General features: G+C 41.7%; 1 protein-coding gene across 1 annotated transcript in view; it reads right to left on the reverse strand.

Moving 5' to 3' along the window:
- Positions 1 to 17370, reverse strand: part of TNRC6A (trinucleotide repeat containing adaptor 6A) — a gene marked incomplete at both ends in the record, with an annotated part of 168240 nt that overhangs the window by 83272 nt on the left and 67598 nt on the right. Inside the window, one exon of the mRNA XM_080703922.1 lies at positions 15580 to 15627. Within this exon, the coding sequence (XP_080560048.1) occupies positions 15580 to 15627 (48 nt within the window). The remainder of the gene's footprint in view (positions 1 to 15579; positions 15628 to 17370) is intronic.

Genomic DNA, 17370 nt, shown 5'->3' on the forward strand with positions numbered 1-17370 from the left:
ATCAAACGCTTGGTATCAGACAAATGAAACTGTTATGTGAGATTATCATTTTTAAATTTGGATAAATTGCTATAATACTAGATGTCAACCACTAAGCCAAGCATGGGAAGGAGGGATGGGGAGAGAATGGGGTGGGGATCGGGTGGGGGCTGACTGGGCGATGTGTGCATGTATGTCTACAAAAGTTTGTATCCCACTATGATGTATGAATACAGTGCACCAATAAAATAAAATTAAAAAAAAAAAAGAAAATGGAGGCAGATCTTACTGTAAATGTTAACTAATATAGAAGGGACGATTGACTTAGAAAATCACTATATGGCAATCCATTGATTTAAGCAAGAATATGGATGAGAAGCAAGTTATTTACATACTCTCAAAGTACCTCCAAACAAGATTATTTTTTAATTACAAAAGGGGGAAATACTATCTTTACAATTATAAAACCTAACAATACCACTTTAACCATGTACTTGAAGTTACCATCACCAGTAATGGAATAAACAGATATCAGACACTTCCTGATATGATATGCAAAGAAAAAGACACTGCTTTTATACTATGCCTGCCAAATACGCAGGAACCTATATATCTAATCACGAGGCTACATCACACTGAGTGGCACCTACAAAACAGCCTTTGAATAAATATCAAGGTACTAAAGAACAAAGTCTGAGAAACTGTCCCAGAATGCAGGCAACTAAATAAACACAAAAACTAAACGTAACCTATGATCTTAGATCGACTCTGACCAGAAAAAATGTGTTTGTTTCCCCAAATAAAGTATTACTGAGTCAACTGACAAAATACAAGTCATTTCTGTAGCTCAGCTATTAAGACTATACCAACCGACTGTAATCCCAGTACTTGCGAGGCTGAGAAAGGAAGACCACAGGCTTGAAGCCAGCCTTGGCAACTTGCAAGATTCTGTTTCCAAATTAAAAAAGAGTCTGGGGATGTATATTGGAGGTAGAACATCCCTGGGTCCAATCCCCAGCACTACACACACACACACACACACACACACACACACACACACACACACACACACGACAATGTTACTTTCCCAGTTTTAAGAATGGTACTATAGCGAGGTGTAGGGGTACAAGTACTTAGGAGGCTGAGACTGAAGGATCATAGGTTGGAGGACAGCCTCGGCAACTTAGTGAGGCCCTAAGCAACTGTGTAAGACCCTGTTTCAAAATAAAAAATAAAAATGGCTGGAGTATAGCTTAGAGATAGAATGCCCCCTAGGTTTGATCTGTAGTACCAATTAACAAAACAAAAAAAGAAAATAGTACTATAAATACAAAAATGTCCTTAAGCAAATTTATACTTAAGTTTTTATACTTAAGTGGGCATCATGTCTGCAGGTTAATCTCAAATAATAAAAACTGTGGGGACAATGATAAAGCAAATATAATTAAATGTTAACACCTGAGAAATAAATAAGGATGGCAGATGTTTAGGAATTCTTCCTTCTACTCTTGTAGCACTTTCACTACATCTGAAATTATTTCAAAATTAAAGCTCAGCTAGGCCTGGTGGCACACTCCTGTAACCCCAGTAGTGGGGAGGCCAAGCAGGAGATCCTACTAAAAAAAAAAAAAAAAAGCTCAGGTTGAAGAATGTTAGTGAAGTCAGTGAGATGTGACACTAAGGAAAATATTAGATACTACACCATTAGGACAGAAATATATTACAGCTTACAGTACTTGAGATCTTATTCATTTTGAACCCACAACCTTAAAACATAGAACTCATATTCCCATTTGACAATTACAAAAAAGTAAAGACCAGAAAGACTCATCAGATCTTTACAAGGCTAATATAAGGCTAACCCAAACCTCAGTTTACCAAGTCTATCCATCTAAATTCTGTGTGTGGGGAGAGGGAAATAAAAGGAGTTACTGGCAATTGAGCCCAGGGGCATTCTATTCTGAGCTATACCCTTGCCCTGTTTTTAAGAGTTTGTTGTTGTTTGTTTTCTGAAACAGGGTCTAAGTTGCTGAGGCTGGCCTCGAACCTGTCTTGGCACCTTCCCAAGTACTGGGTTCCCACTCACTCTTTTGTGTGTGTGTGTGGGGGGTAGTACTGGGGATTAAACCCAGAGGTATTGTACCTCCAAGCTACGCCCCCAGCCCTATTTTTTGGTCGTTTTTAATTTTTTTTTGGGGGGGTGGTACTGGGGTTCCTGGAAGCCCTTCTACCTCTGGGCTACACTCCCAGACCTATTTTTATATTTTTTTAATTTATTTGGAAATAGGGTCTCTTAAGCCAGCGAGGCTGACTAGGAACCTGCGCCATCTTCCTGTCGCCACCTCTCAAGCACAGGGGATTACAAGCGTGCGCCACCACGCTTTTAAATTTTTGAAACAAGAGACCACTGAATTATAAAGGGCCTCACTAAGTAGCTGAGGCTGTCCTGACCGGCAATCCTCCAGTCTCTGCCTCCAGAATGCATGTGCGCCACCACACCCAGCTCCACTCATTCTTTTGAAGCTTATTTACTAGTTCCTTCACATTTCTTTCCAACCTATAAAAACTTCATCCTTTACCTCTAGTTAAACAACACTCATTTTCCAATTATTTTAGATGGTAATCTCATTCTTCCAAATAGAATGAATTACTGGTCTGAGGACAAAAACCAGTTCTTCAGCTGGGTGTGGCGTGCATGTCTGTAATCCCAGTACTTGGAGACAGAGTGGAGAATAGCAGGTTCAAGGCTGGCCTCAGCAACTTAGTGAGGCCCTCTGCAACTTAATGAAACCTTGTTTTAAAATAAAAAAATAAAATAGCGTTGGGAATGTAGTTCAGACACAGAAAGCCTCGCCTCCCCCCAAAAAAGAACATGAAGAAGGCTGCAACCAAGGAGAAAATGGAATTGAATATATAAACACAATGCTGGATGAGGCAGATGTCAAATTAACACCTAATGCCCTCAGATTTCAGATCAAGACCAAGGCAGGTACATACTGGGCACAAAAAAAAAGAAAGATATCAGAGGAAGAGAAAACTATAGATTAATAATACTTATGAATACAAACACAAAAATTCTCAGCAAAAGTCTAATAAATCAAATCCAGCAACACATAAAAAAGACCAGAGTAGGATTTCTCCCCAAGAATGCAAGGTTCGTTTAATAAACGACAATCAACCAATATAATACAACATGTTGAGAGCTACGTAACACTCAATAGATGCAGGAAAAGCACTGACAAAATCTGGCACCCTTTCACAAAAAGTAAAGCACCAAACTCAGAAGAGAAAACTTCCTCAACCAGACAAGGACCATTTACAAAAAGACCGTAACTCCGATCACATTTAATGGCAAAGACTCAATGCTTTTCCTTTAAGGTTAGGAAAAAGACAACAAAACATCTAATTGTACCAAAAGTTCTAACATAAAATCTAAGGGGAGAGAGACAGAGACACAGAAAAAGAGTGTATATGTGTGCATGCATGCATGAGCAAACACCAACACCAACACTGGGAAGGAAGACACTGACTTGCCTCTATTCACAGATGACAGGGCTGGTGGAGCTCTGAGGTAGAGCGTGTGATCAGCATGAATGAGTCCTGGCTCAATCTCTTGCACCAAGACAGACAGACAGACAGACATATAAAGAAAACAATGCCATTTATGATAGCACCAAAAAACACTTAGAAATGTATTACATGACAGAGAAATTTATTACCTAACAGAAGCACAAACTGAACACTGAAAAAAATATTATATCTTAAAAAAAAATTAAAAACCAAGCCAGGCATGGTGGCGCACGTTTGTAATCCCAGCATTTGGGAGGCTGAGCTATGAGGGTCTTAATTCTCAGCCAGCCTCACTCAGCTACTTAGTGAGGCCCTTTGCAACTCAGTGAGATCATTTTTCAAAATAAAGAAAAAAAAAATAGGGCTAGGAGTGTAGCTTGGAGGTAGAACGCCCTTGGGTTCCATCCCTGGTACCAGGGGGGAAAAAAAAAAATCAAATACCTAAATAAACAAAGAGATTCCATGTTCATGAACTGGAAGATTTAATATCAGTACAATGGCAATATCATCCAAATTAATCTACATATTCAACACAGTTCCTATCAAAACCCCAGTTGCCTTCTTCACTAATTTTAATGAGCTGATCCTAAAATTCATATAGAAATGCAGTTCTGAAATAGAACAAAATAAACAACACACAATTCTTCATTTCAAACCTATCATAGAGCTGTAGTAATGGAGACAATATTAAATTAGCATAATGGTTATGAAGTAAAAAAGGGCACAGTGCCAGAGAGAGGTCCTCACATTATGATCAACTTATCTTCAGCAACGGTTCATAGATAGTCTTTTCAACACACGGTGCTAGAATAACTGTACAGCCACAAGAAAAAGATGAAACTAGAGCCTTCACACCATATACAAAAATTAACTCAAAATGGATGACAAACTTAAATATAAGCGCTAAAATTAAGAATGTAAGACAATCTTTGTAACCTGGGATTGAGTACCACCAGTACAAGCAACAGAATAGGCAAACTGGATTAACAAGATTAAAAATTTTTATGCTTCAAAAGAAAATATCAATGCCGGGTGTGGTGGCACACGCTTGTAATTCCCCCCCCACCCCGTGCTTGGGAGGCTGAGACAGGAGGATCACACAGGTTCAAAGCCAGCCTCAGCTACTTAGGCTCTCAGCAACTTAAGTGAGACCCTGTTTCCAAATAAAATAAAAAATGGGTCTGGGAGTATAGCCCGGAGGTAGAAAGCCTCTGGGTTCCACCTCCAGTACCACCAAAAAAAAAAAAAAATCAAGAAAGTGAGGAGAAAGCCAGGTGTGGTGGTGCACACTTGTAATTCCAGCATTCAGGAGGCTGAGACAGGAGGCTCACGATTCGTGGCCAGCCCCAGCTAATTAGTGAAGCCCTTTGCAACTCAGTGAGACTCTTTCAAAATAAAGAATAAAAAATAGAGCTAGGGGTGTAGCTCAGAGGTAGAATACCCGTGGGGTCCATCCCCAGTACCGCAAAAAAAAAAAAAAAAAAGTGAAGAGAAGCCTGATGTGGTGTGCATGCTTATAAGTCTAACCCTAGCACTTCGGAAGCTGAAATGGGAGGATCACAGATTTAAGGGCAACCTCAGCAACCCAGCGAGACCGTTTCAAAATAAAAAATAAAAAGGAGCCAGGGGAAAAAAGCTCACCAAGTGCTCTATGCATATATGCCCTGATCATTCTGAACTTCATTATGATATGAGACTACAATGCACCAAGAGAGTATGTTAACGTAAGCAGGGTGTGGTGGTGCATGCCTGTAATCCCAGCATCCAGGAGGCGGAGACCGGAAGACTGCAATTCACCCGATTCGCAGACAGCCTCGGCTATTTACTGAGGCCCTTTGCAACTCAGTGAGACCCTGTTTCAAAAATAAAAAAGAAGCCGGGTGTGGTGGCACATGCTTATAATCCCAGCACTTGGGAGGCTGAGACAGGAGGATCACACAGGTTCAAACCCAGCCACAGCTACTTAGTGAGGCTCTCAGCAATTTAGTGAGACCCTGTTTCTAATAAAATACAAAAATAGGTCTGGGAGTATAGCCCAGAGGTTAAAAGCCCCTGGGTTCTATCCCCAGTACCACCAAAAGAAAGAAAGAAATAAATATAAAAAAGACTAGAGTCTGAGACAGGAGGATTGCACAAATTTGAAGCCAGCCTCAGCTACTTAGTGAAGCTCTTTGCAATTCAGTGAGACCCTATTTCAAAATAAAGAATATATAATAGGGCTGGGGGTATTGCTTGGAGATAGAATGCCACAGGGTTCCATCCCCAGTACCGCAAAAAAAAAAAAAAAAAAAATTAAAAAGTGTGTTAAAATAAATAAAAGAATAAAACTAGGTATGGTGATACATGCCTGTAATCCTAGTACTTGGGAGTCTGAGAAAGGAGGATCACAGGTTCAAGGACAGCCTCAGCAAATAAGTCTCTTGTCAACCTAGTAAAGCTCTTGTTTCAAAATAAAAATAGGTCTGGGGTGCAGAGTGGAGGTAGAATATCCCTCTGAACTCAATCTCCAGTGTCATTTAAAAAAATTAAGCATAGAGTTGCCGGGCGTGGTGGCGCACGCTTGTAATACCTACACTTGGGAGGCGGAGACAGGAGGATCACTCTGGTTCGAAGTCAGCCACGCTGGCTTAAGAGACCCTGTTTCAAAAAATATAAAATAGGTCTGGGAGTGTAGCCCAGAGGTAGAAGGGCTTCCAGGAACCCCAGTATCACAAAAAAAAAAAAAAGCATAGAATTAAGCACAATTTCTTTTCAAAATAAAATAAGAGCCAGGTGTGGTGGCGCACGCTTGTAATCCCAGCATTCATGAGGCTGAGACAGGATTGCAGTTTGCAGACAGCCTCAGCTACTCAGGCCCTTTGCAACTCAATGAGACCCTTTTTCAAAATAAAGAATAAAAAATAGGGTTGAGAGTGTAGCTCAGAGGTAGAATGCCCCTGGGCTCCATCCCCAGTGCAAAAATAAATATATAAATAAAATATACTAAGAATTATTACAATAAAATCAAATAAGATACATTAATGACCAACAGGACATGAGAAGATGCTCAATATCACTAATTAAGGAAATGCAAACTGAAGCCACAATGCGATACTACTTATATTCACTAAGATGATGAACCAAAGAGTGACAATAAGTGTTCGCAAGGATGTGGAGAAGTTGGAACCCCTTGCTGGTGGACATGTCCAATGGAGTGGCTGCTTTAGAAATCAGTCTGGTATTTCCTCAAAAAAGTTATGTAACCCAGCAATTCCACTCGCAGGTATATACCCAGTAGAATGGAAAACATGTTCATACAAACCTTCATGGCAGCATTATCCATAACTCACAAGCAAAAACAAACCTACCAAATAATAAATGGATAAATAAAATGTGGAAATGAGGATGCTCAATAGACTACATGACTGGCATTTGTGAAGCCCTGAGTTTGTCCCCAGCAACACACACACACACACACACACACACACACACACACACACAAATGGTATAACATACAATGAGATATTTTTCAATAGTAAAAAGTAGTATATGTACTACAAAATGGATAAATCTTGAGAACATTATACTAAGTAAGATAGGCCAAAAAATCATAGTGTACGATTCCACTTACACGAATTACTCAGAATAGAGAGACAAATCCACAATCAGAAAGTAGATTAGTGACAGGTGCTAGAGAAGAAACAAGTGGGGAGTTATAGCTGTTAGCTATGAGGCTTTGGGGTGAGTGGGGAAGTGAAAATGTTCTGGAATCAGATAGTGGTGATAAATGTACAACTCAGTGAGTACATTAAAAGCTAATGAAGCATACACTTTTCACACTTTCATTTCATTTCATCTGGCCCTGGAGACTACCCCTGAGCTATGCCCCTAGGCCTTTTTTAAATTTTGAAACAGGGTCTTACTAAGTTGTTGAGTGCCTAGCTAAGTTCCTAAAGCTGGTTTTTAACCTGTGATCATCCTGTCTCAGCTTCCCAAGTACTGGAATTACATGCTTCACCATGCTCAGCTTAACTTTGCATACTTAAGAAGAATGAATTTTATGGCATGTGAATTTTACCTTAATAAAGCCACTATTTTAAAAACTGACGTCTGCTAAGCTTGGTAGCGCATGTCTAAAATCCCAGTACCTGGGAGGCTGAGACCAGAGGATGGCAGGTTCACAGCCAGCCTCAGCTACTTAGTGAGACTCTTTCAAAATAAAGAATAAAAAATTGGGCTGAGGGTATACCTCAGAGGTAGAATACCCCTGGGTTCAATCCCTAGGACCATAAATAAATAAATACTGAGAAAATGTATGGTCCATTCCAAGGAGGTATGTGAGGACTGGAGATGAGGTAGAAGAACAGCACTTAAGCTTGGCATAGGAGTATGAGCTTTAATTTCAGTCACTGGGGAGCCAGCAAGGTTCCTAAGAAATAGTAACTGGGGCTTAAAGATGATTAGCCTGCAACAGCATCAAGAATACATTCTAACCAGGCGTCGTGACACATGCCCGTAATCCCAGTACTTGGGAGGCTGAAACAGGAGGATCACATTAAGTCTTAGCAACTTAATGTGTTTCAAATTTAATTTTTTTTTTTTTTTTTTTTTTTTTTTTGCGGGTCTGGGGATGGAACCCAGGGGCATTTGACCTTCAAGCTACACCCCCTGCCCTATTTTTTATTCTTTATTTTGAAACAGGGTCTCACTAAGTTGCAGAGGGGTTCACTAAGTAGCTGAGGCTGTCCACAAACTGCAATCCTCTGGTCTCAGCCTCCCTAATGCTGGGATTATAAGCGTGCGCCACCATGCCCAGCTAAAACAAAAATTTTAAAGGGCTGGGCATAGTTTAGAGGTAGAATTCCCCTGGGTTCAATCCCCAGGCTAGAAAAAAGAAGAAGAAAAAATGAATACATATACTGTGTTCCTTTCCATCTTGATACTTTTAAGATTTGGACTTACCTTACATTCCCTAGCAAGTCACAAATAGAATGTATTTCTTTGACATCCTTTGTAGAGTCAGTTAAGAAAAAGTGAAGTAATATTTAAGAGTAAATCTTAAATCAGTGCATATCTAAGCCCATCTCCTGTTTGTTCATACACGTGTTTTATGGAAATACTTTAAAAAACAGGAGAAAGAAGGAACACAAGTCAACAAAACACAGATGTCATAACTGTGAAAACATTCAGTATCACTGCAGCAAATGGCTCAATAAATGCTTGCTGACTGAAAACTACCAGGAAGAAGAGCAAAACAAGCCAGCCAGCTTAGTCTTGTTTGTTATACAAAATCCAATCAATTGCTGTTTGCAGAAAATATCTTGTTAAGTTCAAAGTATAAAATTCTTCACCCAGGTTCCAATCTGTTTTGAACATTCCACTTAAAATGGGATATCAGCTGAGTCATCATCATATAATACACTACTGCCGAAAATTCAAAATGCTTTTCCCTAGCTACAAGAGTAGAGATGCGAGGATTTCTGCTTCTCAGCCAACTCAACACACAGTATGCAAATCATTTTTAAAATATGACATCTTAAATGGGAAATTTAAACTATATTTACGTTCATGGGCTTTTTAAAAAAGACTGAAACTATGCTTTAGTTGAATATTTGGTTCTCAGTTCAGCACTTCTGACAACTTCCCTACAACGCCCTGTTTCCTAATCTTTGAAAAGTACTGGTCTTTTGAAATCTGCTGAATCCTAAGAACCATATCTGATTTTGTTTTAATAAGCACACATTCAACTTTTCAAACTATGTCAGACCATATGTGGCCCCTCAGCAGCATCCACCATGAGCATCCTTGTCCTGCCTAGCAATGCCACCCTAACTTAAATGGAGCCATCTTTTAATTAAGAGCGTACATTACACCTGACATGGTGGGGCTTGGTGGCACGGGCCTGTGATTTCAGCTACTCAGGAGGCCGCCTGTGATTTCAGCTACTCAGGAGGCCGAGACAGGAGGGTCCCAAATTCAAGGCCATTCTCTGTGACTTAGCAAGACCTAGTACCAAACTTTTTTTTTTTTTTTTTTTTTTTTTTGCGGGTCGGGGGATGGAACCCAGGGGCATTCTATCTCCGAGCTACACCCCTGCCCTATTTTTTTTTTTTTATTCTTTATTTGAAACAGGGTCTAAGTTGTAGAGGGCCTCACTAAGTAGTAGTGAGGCTGTCCGTGAACCACGATCCTCCAGTCTCGGTCTCCCTAATGCTGGGATTACAAGCGTGTGCCACCACGCCCAGCAGTACCAAACATTTTTAAAAGGGGCGTGGGTCGGGCGTGTTGGCCCAAGTTTGTAATCCCCACACTTGGGAGGTGGAGACAGGAGGATGGCACAGGTTCGAAGCCAGCTGTGCTGGCTTAAGAGACCCTGTTTCCAAATTTTAAAAAGTATAAAAATAGGTCTGGGAGTGTAGCCCAGAGGTAGAAGGGTTTCCAGGAACCCCAGTACCACCAAAAAAAAAAAAAAAAAAAAAAAGGGCTTGGGCTATACAGTGGTAAAGTATCCCTGGGTTCAGTCTCCAGTACCATTACACACACACACACACACACACACACACACACACACACACGCCCAATCATTGTATTTTACTTTCTTCCCAGGGTTATCAGTTCATCAAAACTGAAAACAACTTTTTATATCAATAAAGGAGCAATTACTAGAATGGACCAATTTAAATATGAAGACTTGAAATTACTGTAACTTCAAATATCTAAAATCATATCTCAGTATAAGTGGCATTTACTAAAATTAAAAAAGAAACACTGAGTCAGTGTAAAAGTAAAAGCACTGGACAATCTGTTGGTTAATATACTTAAAGATGCCCAAGAGAGAGCAGACAGAGGATGCACTGAGAACAAGCACATCCTTACCTATGGGCTATGTGCGTCCACAGGTTTCACTTGAGCCAAACCACACAGAAAACACCAGGCCAACCCAAAAGGAAGCCTGAAAACACAGCACTTTCATGAAAGGAGCAGAAAAGGATAGGGAACTGCTTCTGATGCAAGGAAACATCTGAGACCACACAACTAAAAGTGACCCTGGATTAAAGAATTGTGAGAGGGGGCATTGGGCAATTGAGAAATCCTAGACATAGACCAAACAGTACTGCATAACTAAACTTCCTATGTGTGGTCATTTGATTTTTTTGTAAAATGCCCTTATTCTTTTCTTCTTTTTGTATTTTTTATTTTGAAACGGTTATCACTAAGTTAAGTTGCTAAGGCTCTCTTTGAACCTGCGATCCTCCTGTCTCAGCCTCCCAAGTATTGATAATTAGAGGCATGTGCCAATATGCCCTGCTCAGAATGCCCTTATTCTTGTGAGATTACAGCCTTGATTTGGGGTGAAGTGTTTTGACAAAACAAATGTGGCATAATATTAATAATTGGAAAACCTAGGTAAAGAGATACACATTTTCACTGTACTACATTTGCTATTTTGCTTAAGATTAGAATAATGTTTAAAAAATCTCAAGTGGGATGGGCCTTTTTTTATTTTGAGTGAGATTTTGAGTGAGGCTGAACAGAATACATACCATTTTAGTGTTTCCAATCATGGGCAAAACTTCTGAGGTTGTCATAAAGAACTGTAAAGGAAATCAACTCTTTCCAATTTACATCCTTAGACATGCTTCAGATACTCAAATTCAAAAGAGATATTAAAAAAAATACTATTCTAGGCTGGGCAGAGTGGCACATGCCTGTAATTCCAAACTTGAGAGGAGAAAAAGCATCGAAGGTTTGAAGCCAGTCTCAGCAACGTAGTATGTCTCTCAGAAGCTTAGCAAGACCCTGTTTCAAAACAAAAATGATATAGAGCTGGGGATATAGTTCAGAGGTAAAATGCCCCTCTGTTTAACCTCAAATACAAAAATATTTTAAAATAAGACCAGGTGAGCTGTACTAGCAGAGATTTTTTTTTTAAGAAATTTTTTTAACGTATCTTCTCTCCACAGACAAGACTCCTATTTCTGTTCACTCCTTAATCTATTCAAAGCCTGGGTCAATCTTCTTCACCCAAAATGGAGACCCCCTAGGTATCCTGACTCCTCTCATGACTAATCAGTGGCCAAATCCCAGGTCTCCCTTCATCAGCATCTCAGATGCTCACCTTTCCCTCCACCACTTGAACTCAAATCTTCATCGCTTCTTGCCTAGGTCACTGATTACCTCCCACCAATACTCCTGATACCAACTGCAGCCTAGATTTTTCTATCACATTAATACCTAACCCAGGAGCATGGAATGGTTCCCCATACCTAAAATTTTATATATGAACAACTCCTGACACTCACAAATCTTGTCTGGCCACAGCCAGTTTGCTACATGTGCCTCATCTGACAAAACTGAACTACTACTGCTCTCTGCTATGTCAAGCTCCTTTGTACTGAGTAGATTTCTGCCTTTACTTCTGCTGCTGTTTTAATGCCCTATTCAAAATGGATTCCATTCTTTAAAGTTCCATTCCAGCCGGGCATGGTGGCGCACGCTTGTAATCCCAGCATTCAGGAAACTGAGACTGTAGGATCGCGGTTCGCGGACAGCCTCAGCTACTTAGTAAGGCTCTCTGCAACTCAGTGAGACCTGGTTTCAAAATTAAAAATTAAAAATAGGGCAGGGGTTGTAGCTTGGAGGTCGAATGCCACTGGGTTCCATCCCCAGACCAGCAAAAAATTAAAAATAAATAAAGTTCCATTCCAATGGATCACCCTCATCAAGACACTATCGCTCCCTCTTCTAAATGACCATGAGACTGACAAGATGTGACAATTGTAAGGGCCAAGAGTGAATTTTAAAAAAACAGTTTACCTAGATAGTTAACTCGATTTTATCCCTGTGTCAATTTTGTTTAAATGATGTCATATACCTGGCACACTGTTTTGAGAAAGAAGTACCACTTAGCAGAGGAAAAGGAACAGAGCAACACATCTTTAAGACCCAGAAACCAGAGCTTACAAATCATGGGAACATGCACTGGGGGACGGCCTTTAATAGTATTAAAATATGTTTAAGTAAATTCAACATTTAAAGCTTCAGGACTGTGTGTTAAACATCCAAACATAAATCAAACATAATAATTCTCAGTACAGGGTTGATTCTGCCCCACCTCCCATCCCTACAGACCTTTACCAATAACTGGAAAAACCTTTGAGTATCACAAACACTGGGCAGGGTACCAGCACATGCTGACCATCCTACTATGCACTGAACAGTCCTCACAATAATGAATTTGGTCCAAAATGTCAATGGTGTCTAGGGTGAGAAACTCTGATTTAAATATACTACATGCATCTATGGGTTCTCCTTCGCAAAAGAAATTTCCTGGTGTTTGGTATGTGTGTGTGTGTGTGTGTGTGTGTGTGTGTGTGTGTGTGTCTTGATAGGTTGCTGAGAATCTTAAGTACTATAATTACAGGCATGTGCCACCATACCCAGCTCCAAAACAAATTTTCAAATTTTTAAAGTAAAGATTCATTCCTTTAATAAGAAACAATTCACATATATAGGTTGAAGCCTGAGAGCTTCTCTAATTTCCCATAGTTTGGCCTCCTGCAAGTTACTTAACTTTTGTGTGTGTGTGTGTGGGTCTGGGGATGGAACCCAGGGGCATTCGACCTCTGAGCTACACCCTGCCCTGTTTTTTATGCTTTATTTTGAGACAGGGTCTCACTAAGTTGCAGAGGGGCTCACTAAGTAGCTGCGGCCGTCCGCAAACCACGATCCTACAGTCTCAGCCTCTTGAATGCTGGGATTACAAGCGTGCACCACCATACCCGTCTACTTAACCTCTTTACATTTTAAATTCTTCATCTTTAAAACAGGGATAATAATATTACCTACCTCACAGGGCTTTTCAAGGATCAGATGAATCCATGTCAAGCCTTTGGACAAGTGTGCCAGGCAGATAGTGAGCATTCAACAAATTTATAACTTAAACTCTTCCCCTCCCCTAGTGCCCAGTACTGTGTTTGAAAAATGGAAAGTGCTCGATAAATGTTTACTGAGTGAACACAGGCCTTGACTTCATGTGGAAAGCACTACTGTGTAAAGACACATACATTAGTGTCTGAAAGAAAGGAAGCACTAGCCCACCTACTCACCTTTCTTCCTACTCAGAACACCTTTAACCCTTTAATACATGCTTCCCTCTCTTTGGACACAATGCCTTACAAATCTTCAAGATTGCTGTTTTTCCTTGTCACTCCTTCTGACCAACTGAATATTCTAAAACACAAGAAATGGTTTCTTTTGACTCCTGCATCAGCTACTTTGTATTATGGTTATTTATATACTTACTATAATGTTCCCACTAGATTGTGCATGCCCTGTGGGCATGGACAACATTTGACTCCTTTTTATAAAATCCAAGGAGTCCAACAAACCTTAGCAACTTGTTGGCCCGAGTTTCAGATTAGACAGAGAGGCTTAGTGACTTGCCAAGAGTCAAGGTCATAATTTAAGCAGCAGAGGTGGAATTCAAACTCTGATACATAGCCAATACAGAGTCTACAAGTTCTGCCCAACTGCATATAAAAATTAAACCTGTGGTACAATGGTAAACTAAGTCTCAAGACATGCTCATGGAACCTATACCTCACATAGACAGAGTATACCTGACACAACAAAATGAAAAGAATCGGACCCTAACCCCAAGCTCCTTTCTGCTGCTAAAATTAAGTCTTACTAATGCAAACTTCAATTCCATTTCTTACTTTGTTTTTAACAGCTTTTGACAAAAAACCCTGTTTAAATGTTCAACTAACAATTCTTTCATCAATGATATCAGGCTTACTTTCCCTTTAAATGACTGTCTCAGTAACAGAAAATCTATTACTGAGTAAACCAATGATGCCCATCCTTTGCCAAATGAACAGATTATTTAGCAATCACTTGAACAGATTAATACTTAGAAAATCCAAGAGTCAACAATTTGAAACAATTCTATATGATGAAAAATACTCAGATCATCTGAATTGTGAATGTTAGTCATCCCAACATGAGCCTAAAACTAACACTAATCAAAGATAAACTACAGTAAGACCCAAGACAGGAGAAACTTTATTTTGCTATGTCCAAGTAAAAGCTGTTCATATTTCTGGTAATCTGGAAGTTTCTCTGAGTGTTCCAATACGATGCAAAATAAAAAGGTGAATAAGAAAGGGAGAGACTGTTAAGACAGAAAGCAAATGTGAAAAAGTTAGGAACAGTATAATTTTGTGATGTTGAAGCAATAAAGCCATTTATTTCCATAAAGGCGGCGTTTAAAAAAAAAAAAAAAAGAAAGAAAAATCTCCCAATATGGTGTTTGGAAGCTTTAAGTAACCGATGCAAAAGCAAGCAATCCCAATAGGACTGATAATCACTTACTGAAAACACGTTTTTAATTATTTTACGGGCTGATAGAGCATACACGAAACATAGACACAAATGTAGTTTCGAAGGAAAACAAACGCAGTTTAAGCTTGGTAAAGTTCAAGGGCAAAACTGTTTCCAATGCAACAGAATCCGCGGGACTACAATGTGTTGAAGGGGGGGTAATGCGAGCACATAGTATCTTTTTATAAAGGCAACAATTTGAGCTACAAAGTAATAACGGGGAAGCCAAAACAGTTTGACAGCCCGCCATAAGGGCCGCCTCAATCATGAGTCACACAATGCCTGCAACCATTTACAATAGTAATTAATGCACAAGTCCCCTAATTAAATTCTAAAAGGGTGAGAATGCTTTAACTAAGTTTACAAGAATTGCGTTCTGCCTTTTATTTATCTTTTTTTTTTTTTAAGGAGAAAAGAACACACGCGTAATTACGCATCTCCTCGCAACCCCTCCTTCCAATCTCCCCTCGGGCCGTTTTTCTCTCGAAATGCCTGCTCTTTGGTGTGCGAAAAGAAAACGACGAGGGGAAGGAACTTCTAAACCTAGCCAGGGCGAACCGGAGTGGAAAGCCACGATTTGAAAGGGGCGGGAGCCGGGGAGGGAGGGAGAGAGAGAGAGAGGGAGAGGGAGAGACAGAGAGCGCGCGAGCTCGCCCCCCATCTTACCTGCTAAGGTTTCTTTCTACGTCTTTGGTAGCTTTAGCTTCCAATTCTCTGAAACAGAAAACAAAAACAAAACACACACACACATACAAACACACACACGTACATGTACACACACGCGAGAGAGAGAAAAAAAAAAAAAGACGACGAGGTGCGCGTGAACGCGGGCTGCGGGCGCGGGGAGGGGCGCGGGGAGGGGGCGCACAAAGCCGCGGGGCTGCAGCGCGGCTGCGGCGGCGGCGCGGGACGGCGACCCGCCCGGCCCCGGCCTCCCCGCCGCCCGCCCGGCCGCCCCGCCGCGGCCCCCGCGCCCCGCGCCGCCGCCCGGGGACTCGGGGCCGCCGCCCGCAGCCGCGGGCCCCGCAGCAGCGCCCGGGGCGCCGGCCGCCCGGAGGGAGGTCCCCGCTCCGCTCACCTCATGTGTGTAAAGTGCACGAGCGAGTGGGGCGCGGGGAGTGAGGCTCGCGAGCCTCAAGCCCTCCGCAGCGCCGCGGGGAGAGGCCCGAGCCGCTGCACCAGCGCCATTTTCTACACCGACCCGCTGCCGCCGCCGCCGCCGCTGCCGCCGCCGCCGCCGCCGCCGCCGCAGGCCCCAGACCGGAAGTGAATGCCCCGCTCGGCAAGCCCTTCCGGGGCGCCGCGGCCCCAAGATGGAGGCCCTAGCAACTGCGCCCGCAGACCCGCCGGGCCTTGGCAACCGCCCCCCGAGGGGCGCGCGGCCGCCCGCCGGACCTCCCCGGGGGTCTCGGCCTCCGCGGCGCCCGGCGAGCCCGGAGCCCTGCCTGTCGCGCCGCGGCCGCCCCGCGTCGGGCTCGGTTCCCTCCCCTCCTCCGCCTTCTTTACTGCGACACAAGTTTCCTTCCCCGCCGCCCGGCCCCTCCCCCATCGAAACACGCCAAAAAAAAAAAAAAAAAAATTCTTCCAAACCGCAAATTCCACCCCTGCCGCAGCAGGATGAGCCCGCGCGGCTTTTTAAATGCAGCCGCCTCTAATTATTTTTGACCTTGGGCCAGATATTTAACCTCTGCTTGTTTATCTCCTCCTTGGGTAAAAGAATGCACGCATACCTGAGCGGGCGCGTGAGATTTCACTGCGATTTTTTTTTTTTCCCTCCACCGAGTTTTACCAGACCCATTGACTCAGCAATTCCACTTGCACGGATTTTTTTTTTTTTTTTTTTTTTTTTTTGCTAGGGAAAGAATCTCAAGTGTCTATAAATATTTCACCATTAAGATGCTAAGTCGTGGCTCCGAGGCTGGTGAAAAATTGTAAACGGCAACGTGTCCACTCCAACTGAGCCACTGGCACGTATTGGGATATTGTAAAAATGTTGTAGAGGAAGAACACCGGCCCGGGGGAGATGGTAGCAATAGAATGGTGGAAAAGCAGGCTCCGGAGTAGCTCACACAGTAAGAAACATGTAGACACACTAAGGTTTCCTAAGACGTATGTGTGGGTGAAGTAAAATGTATATACCTGCATGTAGGTGCAGTAGGATACATAGCTACAGGTAGATGCAACAATATAATACATGTAGGTACAATAAAGTAATATATTCTCGTGGCAACGTGTTTTTTCCATAATCTCAAAACGCTTGTAATCTAAAAATGATTCCTCCTCTGTGCTTAAAATCCATGTGCTTTTTTTTTAACCTCCTCTGAAACCCTACTCTGTGGATTATCTCTTTTTGCTTTTTTCTAATCTAAATCCTTCAACTGGCTTTAAAATATACCTAGAGTTCTCTCATTAAAAACAAGCAACACCTTCCTGGGCTGTCCAGATCCTATCTGCTCA

This window comes from Muscardinus avellanarius, assembly GCF_963383645.1.
Source record: "Muscardinus avellanarius genome assembly, chromosome: 10".
NCBI classification, from domain to species: Eukaryota; Metazoa; Chordata; class Mammalia; order Rodentia; family Gliridae; genus Muscardinus; species Muscardinus avellanarius.